Below are 16,246 nucleotides of genomic sequence, written 5' to 3'. Positions count from 1 at the left end.
ATAGATAACCCGTATAGATTACACTCAAATAGATAACTCGTGTAGATTACACTCAAATAGATAACTCGGGTAGATTACACTCAAATAGATAACTTATATAGATTACACTCAAATAGATAACTCGGGTAGATTACACTCAAATAGATAACTTATATAGATTACACTCAAATAGATAACTTGTATAGATTACACTCAAATAGATAACTCGGGTAGATTACACTCAAATAGATAACTCGGGTAGATTACACTCAAATAGATAACCCGTATAGATTACACTCAAATAGATAACTCGGATAGATTACACTCAAATAGATAACTCGGGTAGATTACACTCAAATAGATAACTCGGGTAGATTACACTCAAATAGATAACTCGGGTAGATTACACTCAAATAGATAACCCGTATAGATTACACTCAAATAGATAACTCGTGTAGATTACACTCAAATAGATAACTCGGATAGATTAAACTCAAATAGATAACTCGGGTAGATTACACTCATATAGATAACTTGGATAGATTACACTCAAATAGATAACTCGTGTAGATTACACTCAAATAGATAACTCGGGTAGATTACACTCATATAGATAACTCGGATAGATTAAACTCAAATAGATAACTCGTATAGATTACACTCAAATAGATAACTTGGATAGATTACACTCAAATAGATAACTCGTGTAGATTACACTCAAATAGATAACCCGTATAGATTACACTCAAATAGATAACTCGGGTAGATTACACTCAAATAGATAACTCGGGTAGATTACACTCAAATAGATAACTCGGATAGATTAAACTCAAATAGATAATTTCGATTAACGCTCAAATAAATTCTGCAGATTACAACCCAAATGCTTAACTCATCGCAAAGCTCAAATAGATAACTTGTACCGATTAAAACCGAAATGGACAACTCAAATAGATTAATACTCAAATAGATAAACAGATAACAGATTAAATCTATATCAAATGCATAAATGCAACAAGCTCAAATGGATAACACAAATCGATCATTCGAATAGATTAAAACTCAACCGATTAACTCATCTTAAACTCATAAAGAATAAACCATTGCATAAACCTCAGTTAACTCGGACTGAAACTCAGATGGATAAACCAAATGGGTTAAAACTCAAATAGTTATCTCACAAAGCTTAAAACTCAAATGATTAACTCATTTTAAAGCTCAAGTAGATAACTCATATAGATCGAAACTCAAATATATGACATAGATTAAAACCTCAAATAGATGACTCGAATATATATATTAAAACTCACAAAATAGATTAAAAATAATAGAGATAACTCGTATCATTCAAAGACAAATATATAACAAATACATTCAAACTCACAGATTAAAACTAATATATATAACTCAAACAGATTCAGTTAATTAAAATATAAACATAACGTTGGTTAAAATGATATACAATACAACTCATTTTGAACAGCATGTGCAACTCCGAGGTGCTAGCAGAATCGCATGCGGCATGTTTTAGTGTTGATATCAAATTACGGGATAACCTGCGATGGTTTCCAAGCATCTTTGAATAACCTGGATGTGTGGTTCACCTGCTCAGGGCTCCTCGTCCCAATGCCCCGTCTTACAGTTCCGCGTATACTCAAAAGCACATGTTGCTCAGTTGTAGCACTAATGAACTCTAGGCAACTAATTTACTTGATTTACAGATGACAGGCCAACACTTAATGTTCCCACGTAATTACCTACATTTTAAGAAGGCTGCAAGATTCCAGCATGCGCAATTATGATTATCCGTGTTATTTTCTACTAACTTCCAGCATGCGTTATTATGATTATCCTTGCTATTTTCTACTTTGATTCCTATCAGTTATTAGTTTTCCTACTCTGCTTACTATACTTGCTGTAATGATGAATGATGAATTTTTTTCTTATTTAAATGCAAGTCAAGCCATTTTTCAGACTGTCAAAATGTTATGCTCAAATTTACATGCACTCTGACCAGACGTGAGTTTGATCGTACAGACCGAAGATGAAATTAATGAATAAGGTAACCGTCAGCGGAATTACGCGCACTATCAGATTGAACTTTACACATTTCTAGCGAATAAGGACTAGTCTGTGTTCGTCATCCTCTAGACCTTCATGAGTGTCAGTTCCTGACTACAGCACCGTTATAACTGTAGACATACCTAATGTAGGTGCACTGATAAAATTGTAGCTGCGAGGTGTGTAGAATTTAGGTGTATATTATTAGCATGATCGCGATTGCGCTTTTGTACGAGTCTCGTGTCGTGTTGTGTTGTGTGATTGTTGCGCTGCATGTTCTTTGTGATCTGTGTTGTTATGCGTGTTGTATGATCGTATCGTTGTGTGATTGTGGAGTTTTGTGATTGTGTTGATGTGTGTTGTGTTCCAGGCTGATGGCGGTGGAGGATGAGTTGAGAGGCAGTGGCGTTTCTGACCTCAAATCCCGAATATTTACAGGAGAGGTCTGTCTCTTTCATATACACATACACACGTGCAGCCGACTGCAGTAGAGTACTGGCTAAAACACACTTAGCTACGTTTCCATGCACACACAAACCTGAATATATTTGAATAGTAACCTGGCCTTTGCACTCACCGGCGACTTTAACAGCTGTACACCTGCTCGTTCATGCAGTTATCCAATCAGCCAATCACGTTGCATTTCCATGCTTTGGTTATGTTTTGGTCTACGGTATACGTGTAAACCGAGATTAGCTTATCAACGTGCATGCACGTGTATGCAGTCGCTGTTCGGATTGTTCCCAGTCACAGTGTAACGATCATCCCATTACAATCTGACCTTCTTACTGTACCATTTCTCACAGTGATCAAATCATCATACTTTGTCATGTTTGTGTGACTGTGTTCATTTGAGTGCGTTGTGTATTACACTACAGGGTCCCTCGCTGTGTTTATTTACATGTACACACCATCAACGTCACAAAGCACTGTTGTATTTGTGAGAAAGCTTGAATGCAGCCGTTTTTATGAATACTGTTTGTCTTTTTTATTTTGTATTGGTATTTTATTTTCGGTATGTCTTGGTTGTACTAAAAGCCAGTTGTTACTATTACTAGAAAATACATGCTGAGCAGTAAAGCCAGTTGAGAGCAGATCCAGTATCAGACTGATACAGCCAGGGAACCCAAGCGATGTTCAAGATGAATCCTTTTAAATGACAAAGCACAGCAACTTCTTACTTTGAGACAGACTGCTTGTGTATAGTTCAGTCTTGCAGTACTTAAGGATGCAGCACTATTGCTGAATATAAAGATGTAGTACTGTAGTTGAATATAAGGATGTAGAACTATAGTTGAATAAGAGGATGCAGCACTATTGCTGAATATCAAGATGTTCAGAAATAGTGAACTATAGTTCACTATATATATATATATATATATATATATATATATATATATATATATATATATATATATATATATAGTGAACTATAAATTCACTATAGTTGAATTTAAGGATGTAGCACTATTGCTGAATATGAGGATGCAGCACTATTGCTGAATATGAGGATGCAGCACTATTGCTGAATATGAGTATGTAGTACTATAGTTGAATATACAGTGAGGGAAAAAAGTATTTGATCCCCTGCTGATTTTGTACGTTTGCCCACTGACAAAGAAATGATCAGTCTATAATTTTAATGGTAGGTTTATTTGAACAGTGAGAGACAGAATAACAACAAGAAAATCCAGAAAAACGCACGTCAAAAATGTTATAAATAAACAAAAATAATATAAATATAAATAAACAAAAAACGTACAAAATCAGCAGGGGATCAAATGCTTTTTTCCCTCACTGTAAGGATGCAGCACTACTGCTGAATATAAGGATGCAGCACTATTGCTGAATATAAGGATGCAGCACTATTGCTGAATATGAGGATGTAGTATTATAGTTGAATATAAGGATGCAGCACTATTGCTGAATATGAGGATGCAGCACTATTGCTGAATAGGAGGATGTGGCACTATAGTTGAATATAAGGATGCAGCACTATTGCTGAATATGAGGATGCAGCACTATTGCTGAATAGGAGGATGTGGCACTATAGTTGAATGTAAGAATGCAGCACTATTGCTGAATATATGGATGCAGCACTATTGCTGAATATGATGATGTAGTACTATAGTTGAATATGAGGATGCAGCACTATTGCTGAATATGAGGATGCAGCACTATTGCTGAATATGAGGATGCAGCATTACTGCTGAATATAAGGATGTAGTACTATAGTTGAATATGAGGATGCAGCACTATAGCTGAATGTAAGGATGCAGCACTATTGCTGAATATATGGATGCAGCACTATTGCTGAATAGGAGGATGTGGCACTATAGTTGAATATAAGGATGCAGCACTATTGCTGAATATGAGCATGTGGCACTATAGTTGAATGTAAGAATGCAGCACTATTGCTGAATATATGGATGCAGCACTATTGCTGAATATGAGGATGTAGCACTATAGTTGAATATGAGGAGGTATCACTATTGCTGAATATGAGGATGTAGCACTATAGTTGAATATGAGGATGTAGCACTATTGCTGAATATAAGGATGTAGCACTATTGCTGAATATGAGGATGCAGCACTATTGCTGAATATGAGGATGTAGCACTATTGCTGAATATGAGGATGTAGCACTATAGTTGAATATAAGGATGCAGCACTATTGCTGAATATAAGGATGTAGCACTATAGTTGAATATGAGGATGCGGCACTATAGTTGAATATGAGGATGTAGCACTATAGTTGAATATGAGGATGCAGCACTATAGCTGAATATAAGGATGCAGCACTATTGCTGAATATGAGGATGTAGTACTATAGTTGAATATACAGTGAGGGAAAAAAGTATTTGATCCCCTGCTGATTTTGTACGTTTGCCCACTGACAAAGAAATGATCAGTCTATAATTTTAATGGTAGGTTTATTTGAACAGTGAGAGACAGAATAACAACAAGAAAATCCAGAAAAACGCACGTCAAAAATGTTATAAATAAACAAAAATAATATAAATATAAATAAACAAAAAACGTACAAAATCAGCAGGGGATCAAATGCTTTTTTCCCTCACTGTAAGGATGCAGCACTACTGCTGAATATAAGGATGCAGCACTATTGCTGAATATAAGGATGTAGCACTATAGTTGAATATGAGGATGCAGCACTATTGCTGAATATGAGGATGCAGCACTATAGTTGAAAATGAGTATGTAGTACTATAGCTGAATATAAGGATGCAGCACTATTGCTGAATATTAGGATGCAGCACTATAGTTAAATATAAGGATGTTGCACTATTGCTGAATATGAGCATGTGGCACTATAGTTGAATGTAAGAATGCAGCACTATTGCTGAATATATGGATGCAGCACTATTGCTGAATATAAGGATGCAGCACTATAGTTGAATATGAGGATGCAGCACTATTGCTGAATATAAGGATGCAGCACTATAGTTGAATATGAGGATGCAGCACTATTGCTGAATATAAGGATGCAGCACTATAGTTGAATATGAGGATGCAGCACTATTGCTGAATATAAGGATGCAGCACTATAGTTGAATATGAGGATGCAGCACTATTGCTGAATATAAGGATGCAGCACTATAGTTGAATATGAGGATGCAGCACTATTGCTGAATATAAGGATGCAGCACTATAGTTGAATATGAGGATGTAGCACTATTGCTGAATATGAGGATGTAGTACTATTGCTGAATATGAGGATGCAGCACTATTGCTGAATATGAGGATGCAGCACTATTGCTGAATAGGAGGATGCAGCACTATTGCTGAATATGAGGATGTAGTACTATAGTTGAATATGAGGATGCAGCACTATTGCTGAATATGAGGATGCGGCACTATTGCTGAATAGGAGGATGTGGCACTATAGTTGAATGTAAGAATGCAGCACTATTGCTGAATATATGGATGCAGCACTATTGCTGAATATATGGATGCAGCACTATTGCTGAATATGAGGATGTAGTACTATAGTTGAATATGAGGATGCAGCACTATTGCTGAATATGAGGATGCAGCACTATTGCTGAATATGAGGATGCAGCATTACTGCTGAATATAAGGATGTAGCACTATAGTTGAATATGAGGATGCGGCACTATAGTTGAATATGAGGATGCAGCACTATAGCTGAATATAAGGATGCAGCACTATTGCTGAATATATGGATGCAGCACTATTGCTGAATAGGAGGATGCACCACTATAGTTAAATATAAGGATGTTGCACTATTGCTGAATATGAGCATGTGGCACTATAGTTGAATGTAAGAATGCAGCACTATTGCTGAATATATGGATGCAGCACTATTGCTGAATATGAGGATGCAGCACTATTGCTGAATATGAGGATGCAGCACTATAGTTGAATATGAGGATGCGGCACTATAGATGAATATGAGGATGCAGCACTATTGCTGAATATAAGGATGTAGCATTACTGCTGAATATAAGGATGTAGCATTACTGCTGAATATAAGGATGTAGCACTATAGTTGAATATAAGGATGCAGCACTATTGCTGAATATGAGGATGCAGCACTATAGTTGAATATGAGGATGCGGCACTATAGATGAATATGAGGATGCAGCACTATAGTTGAATATGAGGATGCGGCACTATAGATGAATATGAGGATGCAGCACTATTGCTGAATATGAGGATGCAGCACTATTGCTGAATATAAGGATGTAGCATTACTGCTGAATATAAGGATGTAGCACTATAGTTGAATATGAGGATGCGGCACTATAGTTGAATATGAGGATGCAGCACTATAGCTGAATATAAGGATGCAGCACTATTGCTGAATATGAGGATGTAGTACTATAGTTGAATATACAGTGAGGGAAAAAAGTATTTGATCCCCTGCTGATTTTGTACGTTTGCCCACTGACAAAGAAATGATCAGGCTATAATTTTAATGGTAGGTTTATTTGAACAGTGAGAGACAGAATAACAACAAGAAAATCCAGAAAAACGCACGTCAAAAATGTTATAAATAAACAAAAATAATATAAATATAAATAAACAAAAAACGTACAAAATCAGCAGGGGATCAAATGCTTTTTTCCCTCACTGTAAGGATGCAGCACTACTGCTGAATATAAGGATGTAGCACTATTGCTGAATATAAGGATGCAGCACTATTGCTGAATATAAGGATGTAGCACTATAGTTGAATATGAGGATGTAGTACTATTGCTGAATATGAGGATGTAGCACTATAGTTGAATATGAGGATGTAGTACTATAGTTGAATATAAGGATGCAGCACTATTGCTGAATATGAGGATGCAGCACTATTGCTGAATATGAGGATGTAGTACTATAGTTGAATATAAGGATGCAGCACTATTGCTGAATATGAGGATGCAGCACTATTGCTGAATATGAGGATGTAGTACTATAGTTGAATATAAGGATGCAGCACTATTGCTGAATATGAGGATGCAGCACTATTGCTGAATATGAGGATGTAGTACTATAGCTGAATATGAGGATGCAGCACTATTGCTGAATATGAGGATGCAGCACTATTGCTGAATATGAGGATGTAGTACTATAGCTGAATATAAGGATGCAGCACTATTGCTGAATATGAGGATGCAGCACTATTGCTGAATATGAGGATGTAGTACTATAGTTGAATATAAGGATGCAGCACTATTGCTGAATATGAGGATGCAGCACTATTGCTGAATATGAGGATGTAGTACTATAGCTGAATATGAGGATGCAGCACTATAGTTGAAAATGAGTATGTAGTACTATAGCTGAATATAAGGATGCAGCACTATTGCTGAATATGAGGATGCAGCACTATAGTTAAATATAAGGATGTTGCACTATTGCTGAATATGAGCATGTGGCACTATAGTTGAATGTAAGAATGCAGCACTATTGCTGAATATAAGGATGCAGCACTATTGCTGAATAGGAGGATGTGGCACTATAGTTGAATATAAGGATGCAGCACTATTGCTGAATATGAGGATGTAGTACTATAGTTGAATATAAGGATGCAGCACTATTGCTGAATAGGAGGATGTAGCACTATTGCTGAATAGGAGGATGTAGCACTATAGTTGAATATGAGGATGTAGCACTATTGCTGAATATGAGGATGCAGCACTATTGCTGAATATGAGGATGCAGCACTATTGCTGAATAGGAGGATGTAGCACTATAGTTGAATATGAGGATGTAGCACTATTGCTGAATATGAGGATGCAGCACTATAGTTGAATATGAGGATGCAGCACTATTGCTGAATATGAGGATGCAGCATTACTGCTGAATATGAGGATGTGGCACTATAGTTGAATATGAGGATGCGGCACTATAGTTGAATATGAGGATGCGGCACTATAGTTGAATATGAGGATGTAGCACTATAGTTGAATATGAGGATGCAGCACTATTGCTGAATATAATGATGCAGCACTATTGCTAAATATGAGGACGTAGCACTATAGTTGAATATGAGGATGTAGCACTATAGTTGAATATGAGGATGCAGCACTATTGCTGAATATAATGATGCAGCACTATTGCTAAATATGAGGACGTAGCACTATAGTTGAATATGAGGATGCAGCACTACTGCTGAATATAAGGATGTAGCAATATAGTTGAAAATGAGTATGTAGTACTATAGCTGAATATAAGGATGAATATATAGTTGAATATAAGGATGCAGCACTATTGCTGAATATAAGGATGAATATATAGTTGAATATGAGGATGTAGCACTATTGCTGAATATATGGATGCAGCACTATTGCTGAATATGAGGATGCAGCACTATTGCTGAATATGAGGATGCAGCACTATAGTTGAATATGAGGATGCAGCACTATTGCTGAATATAAGGATGCAGCACTATTGCTGAATATAAGGATGCAGCACTATTGCTGAATATGAGGATGCAGCATTACTGCTGAATATAAGGATGTAGCACTATAGTTGAATATGAGGATGCGGCACTATAGTTGAATATGAGGATGCGGCACTATTGCTGAATATAATGATGCAGCACTATTGCTAAATATGAGGACGTAGCACTATAGTTGAATATAAGGATGCAGCACTATTGCTGAATATGAGCATGTGGCACTATAGTTGAATATGAGGATGCAGCACTATTGCTAAATATGAGGATGTAGCACTATAGTTGAATATGAGGATGTAGCACTATTGCTGAATATGAGGATGCAGCACTATTGCTGAATATGAGGATGCAGCACTATTGCTGAATATGAGGATGCAGCACTATTGCTGAATATGAGGATGCGGCACTATAGTTGAATATGAGGATGCAGCACTATTGCTGAATATGAGGATGCAGCATTACTGCTGAATATAAGGATGTAGCACTATAGTTGAATATGAGGATGCGGCACTATAGTTGAATATGAGGATGCAGCACTATTGCTAAATATGAGGACGTAGCACTATAGTTGAATATAAGGATGCAGCACTATTGCTGAATATGAAGATGCAGCACTATTGCTGAATATGAGGATGTGGCACTATAGTTGAATATAATGATGCAGCACTATTGCTGAATAGGAGGATGTAGCACTATAGTTGAATATGAGGATGCAGCACTATTGCTGAATATTAGGATGTAGCACTATAGTTGAATATAAGGATGTGGCACTATAGTTGAATATGAGGATGTGGCACTATAGTAGAATTGTTGCAACCACATAATTCAAGACCTTATGCATATGTATAAATATATTTTTGAAAACATCAACATAGCCAAAAGTTGCTAAAATGAAAAAATGACAAACACAAGGATTCTATGCGTGGACTGACAACGAGGTCGAACTACTGCTTGAGTTTACATTTGAATACAACATGGTTGCAAAATCTCCTAGCATATAACACATGCTCAGGTTCATACTGTGATGTGAGGCTTAAAAAAAAAACACATTTTCCCATCCACACAAAAACAGTGAAAACAGTTGAGGTCGTTTTCATTGTCCGTGACACAAATTGGTATTCATGCAAATCCTGTAAATTTGAAAAAATGGTTAGTACCTAGCAAAAGCCGTCCAAGGAAGGACAACCGGTGAAACGGTGACATGGTCATGGACACCCGAGGCTCATTGTTGTGCGTGGGGAGTGAAGGCTCCAACAGAAGAGCTACTGTAGCACAAACTGATAAAAACGTTCATGCTGGTGTGATAGAAAGATGTCAGAACACACAGTGCATCGCAGCTTGCTGTGTATGAGGCTGCGTAGCTACAGACCAGTCAGAGTGCCCATGTTGACCCCTGTCCACCGCTGAAAGCACCTACAGTGGGCACGTGAGCATCAGAACTGGACCATAGAGCAATGGAAGAAGTTGGCCTGGTCTGATGAACCATGTTTTCTTTTACATCATGTTGTGCATGTGTGTCGTTTACCTGGAGAAGAGATGGCACCAGGATGCACTATGGGAAGAAGGTATGTTGGTGGAGACAGTGTGAGGCTCTGGGCAATGTTCTGCTGGGAAACCTTGGGTTCTGGCATTCATGTGGATGTTACTTTGACAAGTACTATCTACCTAAACATCGCTGCAGACCAAATACACCCATTCAGGGCAACGGTTTTTTAATTAATTGCAGCAGGCTCTTTCGGCAGGACACCACATTTTTGCCACACTGCAAAAAAAATTCAGAAATGGTTTGAGGAACATGACAAAGAGTTCAAGGCGTTGACTTGGCCTCCAAATTCCCCAGATTACAGGACTTGAAGAATCTGCTGCTAACGTCTTGGTGCCAGATACCACAGCACACCTTCAGAGGTCTTGTGGAGTCCATGTCTTGACGGGTCAGAGCTGTTCTGCCGGCACAAGGGGGACCTACACAATATTAGGCAGGTGGTTTTAATGTTATGGCTGCCCAGTGTATAAAAGAATATAAAATAATAATATTTTATATTATTTTATTGGCATTAATAAAGAAATAAAATAAAGAAAGTGAACCAACACAAACGCAGAAATTAAGACAAATAAAACGCATCATTCAATTACATTAAGTGGTACAGCAGTTTAATTGGTGAATACTGTAGGCTAGATCCTAAATCTGGAAACCTACAGTAAGTTTGAGTCCCATGATAGCTCTGTACATGGTTCCTCCACCTGGTGAGATCATTTGTCAGACGTCTTAGTGAAAGGAGCAACAAAGAATGGCACCCATCCAATTTTGTCCATCTGGATGGAGCATAGATGCCAGTTGCTAACACAGGCAGAATCTCAGAACCTGATCAAAACTTCCAGATGAAGCATCTCTCCAGATGTCACCTGTCATTCTCCTCACTCAATGGAGGACAATCTAGCCAAACCCCTACAAGTGTCTGCCATTAGGATGAGGAATGTACGCTCCACATCCACTTTCCCCAGAGGAGCACTAAATTCCCTGGAGACCAGAACCACGTTCTGAACGATAGAATCTCCTAGAATTTGTGGAGGCTGAATCATTCATTCAAGACTGATAATGATAACGATAATGAGTCTTTATTGATCACATGTACATATGCACAGTGAAATTCTTTTCTTTGCCTACCGCAGCATGTTAGGAAGCTGGGGTCGAAGACGATCTTCATAAAGATCTCACATTCATGAGATAAGGTAATCCTTTGATTACCATGTCTCGTCCCAGACAGCACATAACTTCACAAGGTGCAGAGCCCACGCCATCTGAACAAGGCTGCAAACCTTTGGTTTCCTTCCTTCTGAAAGCTTGTCCACCAGGAACACAAAGCAAATTGAACAACATGGGTATCCCACTGTGTGGTAAGGAAACTCTGGAGGATAGTTAATAAATGTGGCATTCTGGTTCAGACCTAGCAACACAGGAAGAAACCAAACCACAAGCAAAACATTGTATATCGGTGGAGCAAAAATGTCAGTTCATATGCACATGGTAGGGCAGATTCCTCAAGTTAAGACTCATTGGTTCTTCTACACCCGAAGGACGTAGAACATCCACATTCTGGATAAAGAAGACAACTGATTTGGAAGAGGAATAGTGGAGGCCATCGATGTCAAATTAGATTTGAAACAGTACTGGTGCGTCACTACTCCAAGGTCCGGCGTTCAATCGTGTGTCCTTCTGAAGTCTTCCTGTGTGGGTTTCGTCTAGGTACTTCAATTTCCTCTCAGTTCTCAAAAACACTTTGGTAGGTGAGATAGTCTACGCATAAACATTTATGGTATTTGGCAGATGCCCCTCTGCAGAGTGCCTTACGTTTATCTCTTTAATACAACTGAGCAGTTGAGGGTTAAGGGCCTTGCCCAATGGCCCACCAGCGGTAGCCTGGCAGTGCTGTGGCTTGGACTCGTGGCCTTCTGATAAGTAACACAGAGCCTCTAACCACTGAGCCACCGGGACATATTCCTGCCTTGCGTTCAGTGTTCCTTAGCAGCCTTCGGAACCACTATAATCCTGACCAGCATTACCTACCTCAGATGTATTGCTCATTCGCCGATTTGTTTTTCCACCATTTCTTACAGCCATTCATTCAGCGAACAAAGTATACATCTTTAACCCTATATAGTGTAGCTTGAAAAAAGGCGTACCTTATATAGGTGTAGCTTTGTTGAAGGGAATTCTATTAGTTTCCTGTCTGAAATGGCACGAGTGGGAGTGGTTGGATCAGGCTCTCCAGGGTAACTCTCCTGCTGAAACAGATGGTTTGTGAGCAGACTATATAGGTAGGTGGTTGCCAGGTTGTGGAAACTGCAGGGTTTCAGGTAGGCGGGAACTTGGGTTCTGTACAGGACCACAGCACTCACTAGACCCCCTCTGCTTTAAACACTACCTCTCTGCTCTGCTCTCTCTCTTTACCTCCTAAATGTTCTTGCTCTTTTTGTATCTTTCTATAATGTGTTCTCTCAGAATGTTGTTGTTTTTTTTTTTTCTACGCAACTGCTCCTTGCTTTCTATTTTCCCTTCTCTCTGCAAGCCTTTTGGTTTATTTAACATTCTTAATCAGTTCGTCTTTAATGTCATACACATCTCCATGTTTTCCATCTTCCACTCTTCTCTCCCTTTCTTTCTCCTTCCCTATCCTCTCCTCTCCTCTCATCTCCTTTCCCTTCTTGCCCTCCTGTTCCCCTCTCTGTTAGGATGATCCGTATTCCTCTCTGGGTTCGGTTGAGCAAAGCATGGTTCCAGGAGGGGAGGGGGTTCTTCCGCTGAACCCCGTCTCGGCTCTCTCCTCCGCAACCAGCTCCCCATGGAATGGAGCTCTCCCTCCCCTGCCCCCACACCTGCACGTCAGCCAGAACGGTGATCTACGTGGCAATACCGGCTTCCCCGGCGCAGCCGTCGCTACAGCAGCCGGGGCCGCGGCCTGCTGGGCGGCGCAGGGAGGGAGGCTCGGCTAGTCACGTGGCCTCTGAACACTGGGAGAGCTTTGTGCTGTGCAAATACATGCGCATTGTTGCTAGCAAAACTATGAAGTCCTCACATTCCAGCATGAGTCTGTGGCTGAAGAATCTGTAGTCAGCTTAACAGCCATCTGTCCATTTTTTTTCCCCCTTCACTTTTATCTGTCCATTAACGGGAACATCAGCCAAAATTGCTAACGAAATGAACATCAAAGGAATGTTAGCGATTTTAGCTGAGTTACTTGTTAAAAGAGCTTTCTTTGAGTTTCTTAGGAATGCTAGCCTCTCTTTAGACAGGGGGCTGTGTAAATAGTGTGTGATGATTAGGTTCTGTCAGAGCTCTGCTTTAATTAATGTACTATTGGCTTAAGCATTTGGTATTTAGACGTGTTTTTTAAAAAATATATAAATATATATATATAAACATTAAGCCTATTGTTACTTTATTTGAAAGTTTCTAAAAACTTAAGAATCACCCATAACTGGGTATAAATGCCTAAAGCATATATTAATGAGACACTATTTTTAATGTCACAAGGGCTGTGAAAACAATATTGTGAAGGTGTGTTTACATTTCCATGAAGTGGAGAACTAATTTCTAGAGGGCAGTGGTGGCTCAGTGGTTAAGATGTTGGACTACTGATCAAACGGTTGTCCAAATACCAGCACTGCCAAGCTTACATTGTTGGGCCCTTGAGCAAGGCCCTTAACCCTCAACCGCTCAGTTGTATAAACGCGATAAACGTAAGTCGCTCTGGATAAGCGCGTCTGCCAAATGCTGTAAATGTAGCTCTATGACGTGTAGATTTGCTGTTAGCGGGCCTAGTACAGAGATTTTTTTTTTTTTTTTTTAATAATCAAGAGGTGTATATTTTCCCCCATCAGGATTAGTGGTGTACCTCAACAGTTCACACACGACAGAGTCATTACGTTTTTCTTTTTTAGCTCTCAATCTGAAGTGCTTGTGTCTTTCTGTGACTGCCATCCACCACTCATATCCTTCCCATGCCATTTGCTATTGTAAATGCGCGTAGCTTATCTGAATGTGTTTTCGTACGTGGATGATATTTATTCATTCTTATAAACTATGGTGTGAATGCGGTGACGCAGACTTTATAAATGACACCCAATATTTCTGGACAATTAACCTGTCAATCAAAGGCTAAGTGGACCGTCATTGGACACTTAAGCCACCTGCTGCCCTCCTGCGCTCACTGTGTCTTTCTCTCCCTCAGCCGATCTATGGTGGGCACACCGGAACATGATTGGACCACAGCAGCGCGAAAGGATATGTGACTGGACCCACGCCAGTCCAGGACCCTCTCTTGTTTCTGATTGGTTGAGAGAGGAGAGAGAAAGAGGAAGAGCCTGAGGGGGAAAAAAAAACAACAAAAAAATACAACTCTGAATCGCTCTGACACATCAAACCCCAAAAAGCACACAAAATCACATACGCAAGAGCACATTCTTTATGTCTCTCTACTTCTTTATCTCCCTCTCTTTTCCTCCCTGAACCAAAATAACGACAATCACCTCTTTTTTATGTAGTAGATTGACAAATTAGCTACTCGGTGCTGTTTATTCTATTATTTATTCGGCCATTATTTCTTTAGGATCTTTTGGTACAAATTAAAGCTACAAAACAGAGGGACTTGATTCATGTATCCTCTTTTTTTTGCCCATAGCACACCTCAGACTTTCTCTCTATGTCTTTCCCTCTCTCAGCAGGCGTGTTTTGTTGTTCTCAGCATGATGGCCGTAGAGGGGCTGTGTTGGTCTTTGTGTGTATGTGCGGTTATGGTGTGTATTACCGACTCCATAACCCACAAACCTCCAAGCTCTAATAATGACTCTTCATTTTTGTTCTTGTAAGTTTTGTTTTTCCTATAACGAGCCTTTTCAATCTTTTTATGGAGGTGTAGTCTTTTCTGAGCCAATCAGACGTCGCCATACTGCTCAGAAAGCCCTTCCTGTGCCGCGCGGTGGGCGGCGCCTCTTCTCTGTGCCTAAAGAGCTCTATACAAAACAGGGGAAATGGAAAAAAAAAAAAAGCAACAAAAAAAACAAAAAAACACTTCATCGACAGGAGCGCACAGGACACTCCCTTTTTTTTTTTTTTTTTTTTTTCCCTTTTTTTTTCCTTTTTTTTTTTTTTTTTCCAAGCTGTGGAGTTTGAAAGCGTATGATGTTTGATTAATATCGTCTCTGTTTGGACTTTGCTGCTTTAAGGACTTTTAAGGATCAGCATCCCTTCATCTCATCCAGTCGATGGGACGGAAATGACGCGAGCGAAGATACAGCGCCACCGCGTGTGTGCGCGTGGAAGAGCAGAACCGACCTGCTTCAGTGAGCGAGACCGTGTGTAGCGTCCGTCTGCACGTGAACGAACGATGGGACGTATTCTGCGTCCGGGTGCTTCTGGGCATCGATGCAAATGGATTTGTCTTTTCCTTTGTGAGTGTGTGCATGCATGTGCGTGTGAACTAGAGAAATAGGGAACGGGAACGGGATCGGACGGAGAACACCAAGGACGACCATGGTTTCATCAGCTAACGGCAGGGACCCGCCTCGAGAGGAAACTGCAGTAGAGACGAAAACTCTATATGATCTAGTATTTATAAAGTCTAGCTTTTAGTATTTATAACTCTAGACCTATAGCCCATCTTTATTCTATTAGACTTTATTTAAGCACAAATATACCCATTACCAATGTACTATATCGTGGTAATGTACTATACTACTCTCCTAAAGCATGGAGACACGCACATTCACACTTATACA

The 16,246-nt window shown here is 39.3% G+C and overlaps 1 protein-coding gene across 2 annotated transcripts in view; it reads left to right on the top strand.

The window, feature by feature from the left end:
• Positions 1-15,664, top strand: part of syngap1a (synaptic Ras GTPase activating protein 1a) — a 143,425-nt gene extending 127,761 nt beyond the window's left edge. Inside the window, exons 20-21 of one of the 2 annotated variants that reach the window (XM_017485828.3) lie at positions 2,411-2,483; positions 14,701-15,663. In XM_017485828.3, the coding sequence (XP_017341317.1) occupies positions 2,411-2,483; positions 14,701-14,730 (103 nt within the window). In that variant the 3' untranslated portion in view covers positions 14,731-15,663. Of the gene's footprint in view, positions 1-2,410; positions 2,484-14,700 lie in introns of both variants that reach the window. The other variant, XM_017485829.3, reaches the window with a different exon arrangement.
• The last annotated feature ends 582 nt before the right edge of the window (positions 15,665-16,246 follow it).

This window comes from Ictalurus punctatus, chromosome 14 (assembly GCF_001660625.3).
Source record: "Ictalurus punctatus breed USDA103 chromosome 14, Coco_2.0, whole genome shotgun sequence".
NCBI lineage: Eukaryota > Metazoa > Chordata > Actinopteri > Siluriformes > Ictaluridae > Ictalurus > Ictalurus punctatus.
This window is presented reverse-complemented; position numbering and strand designations above follow the sequence as displayed.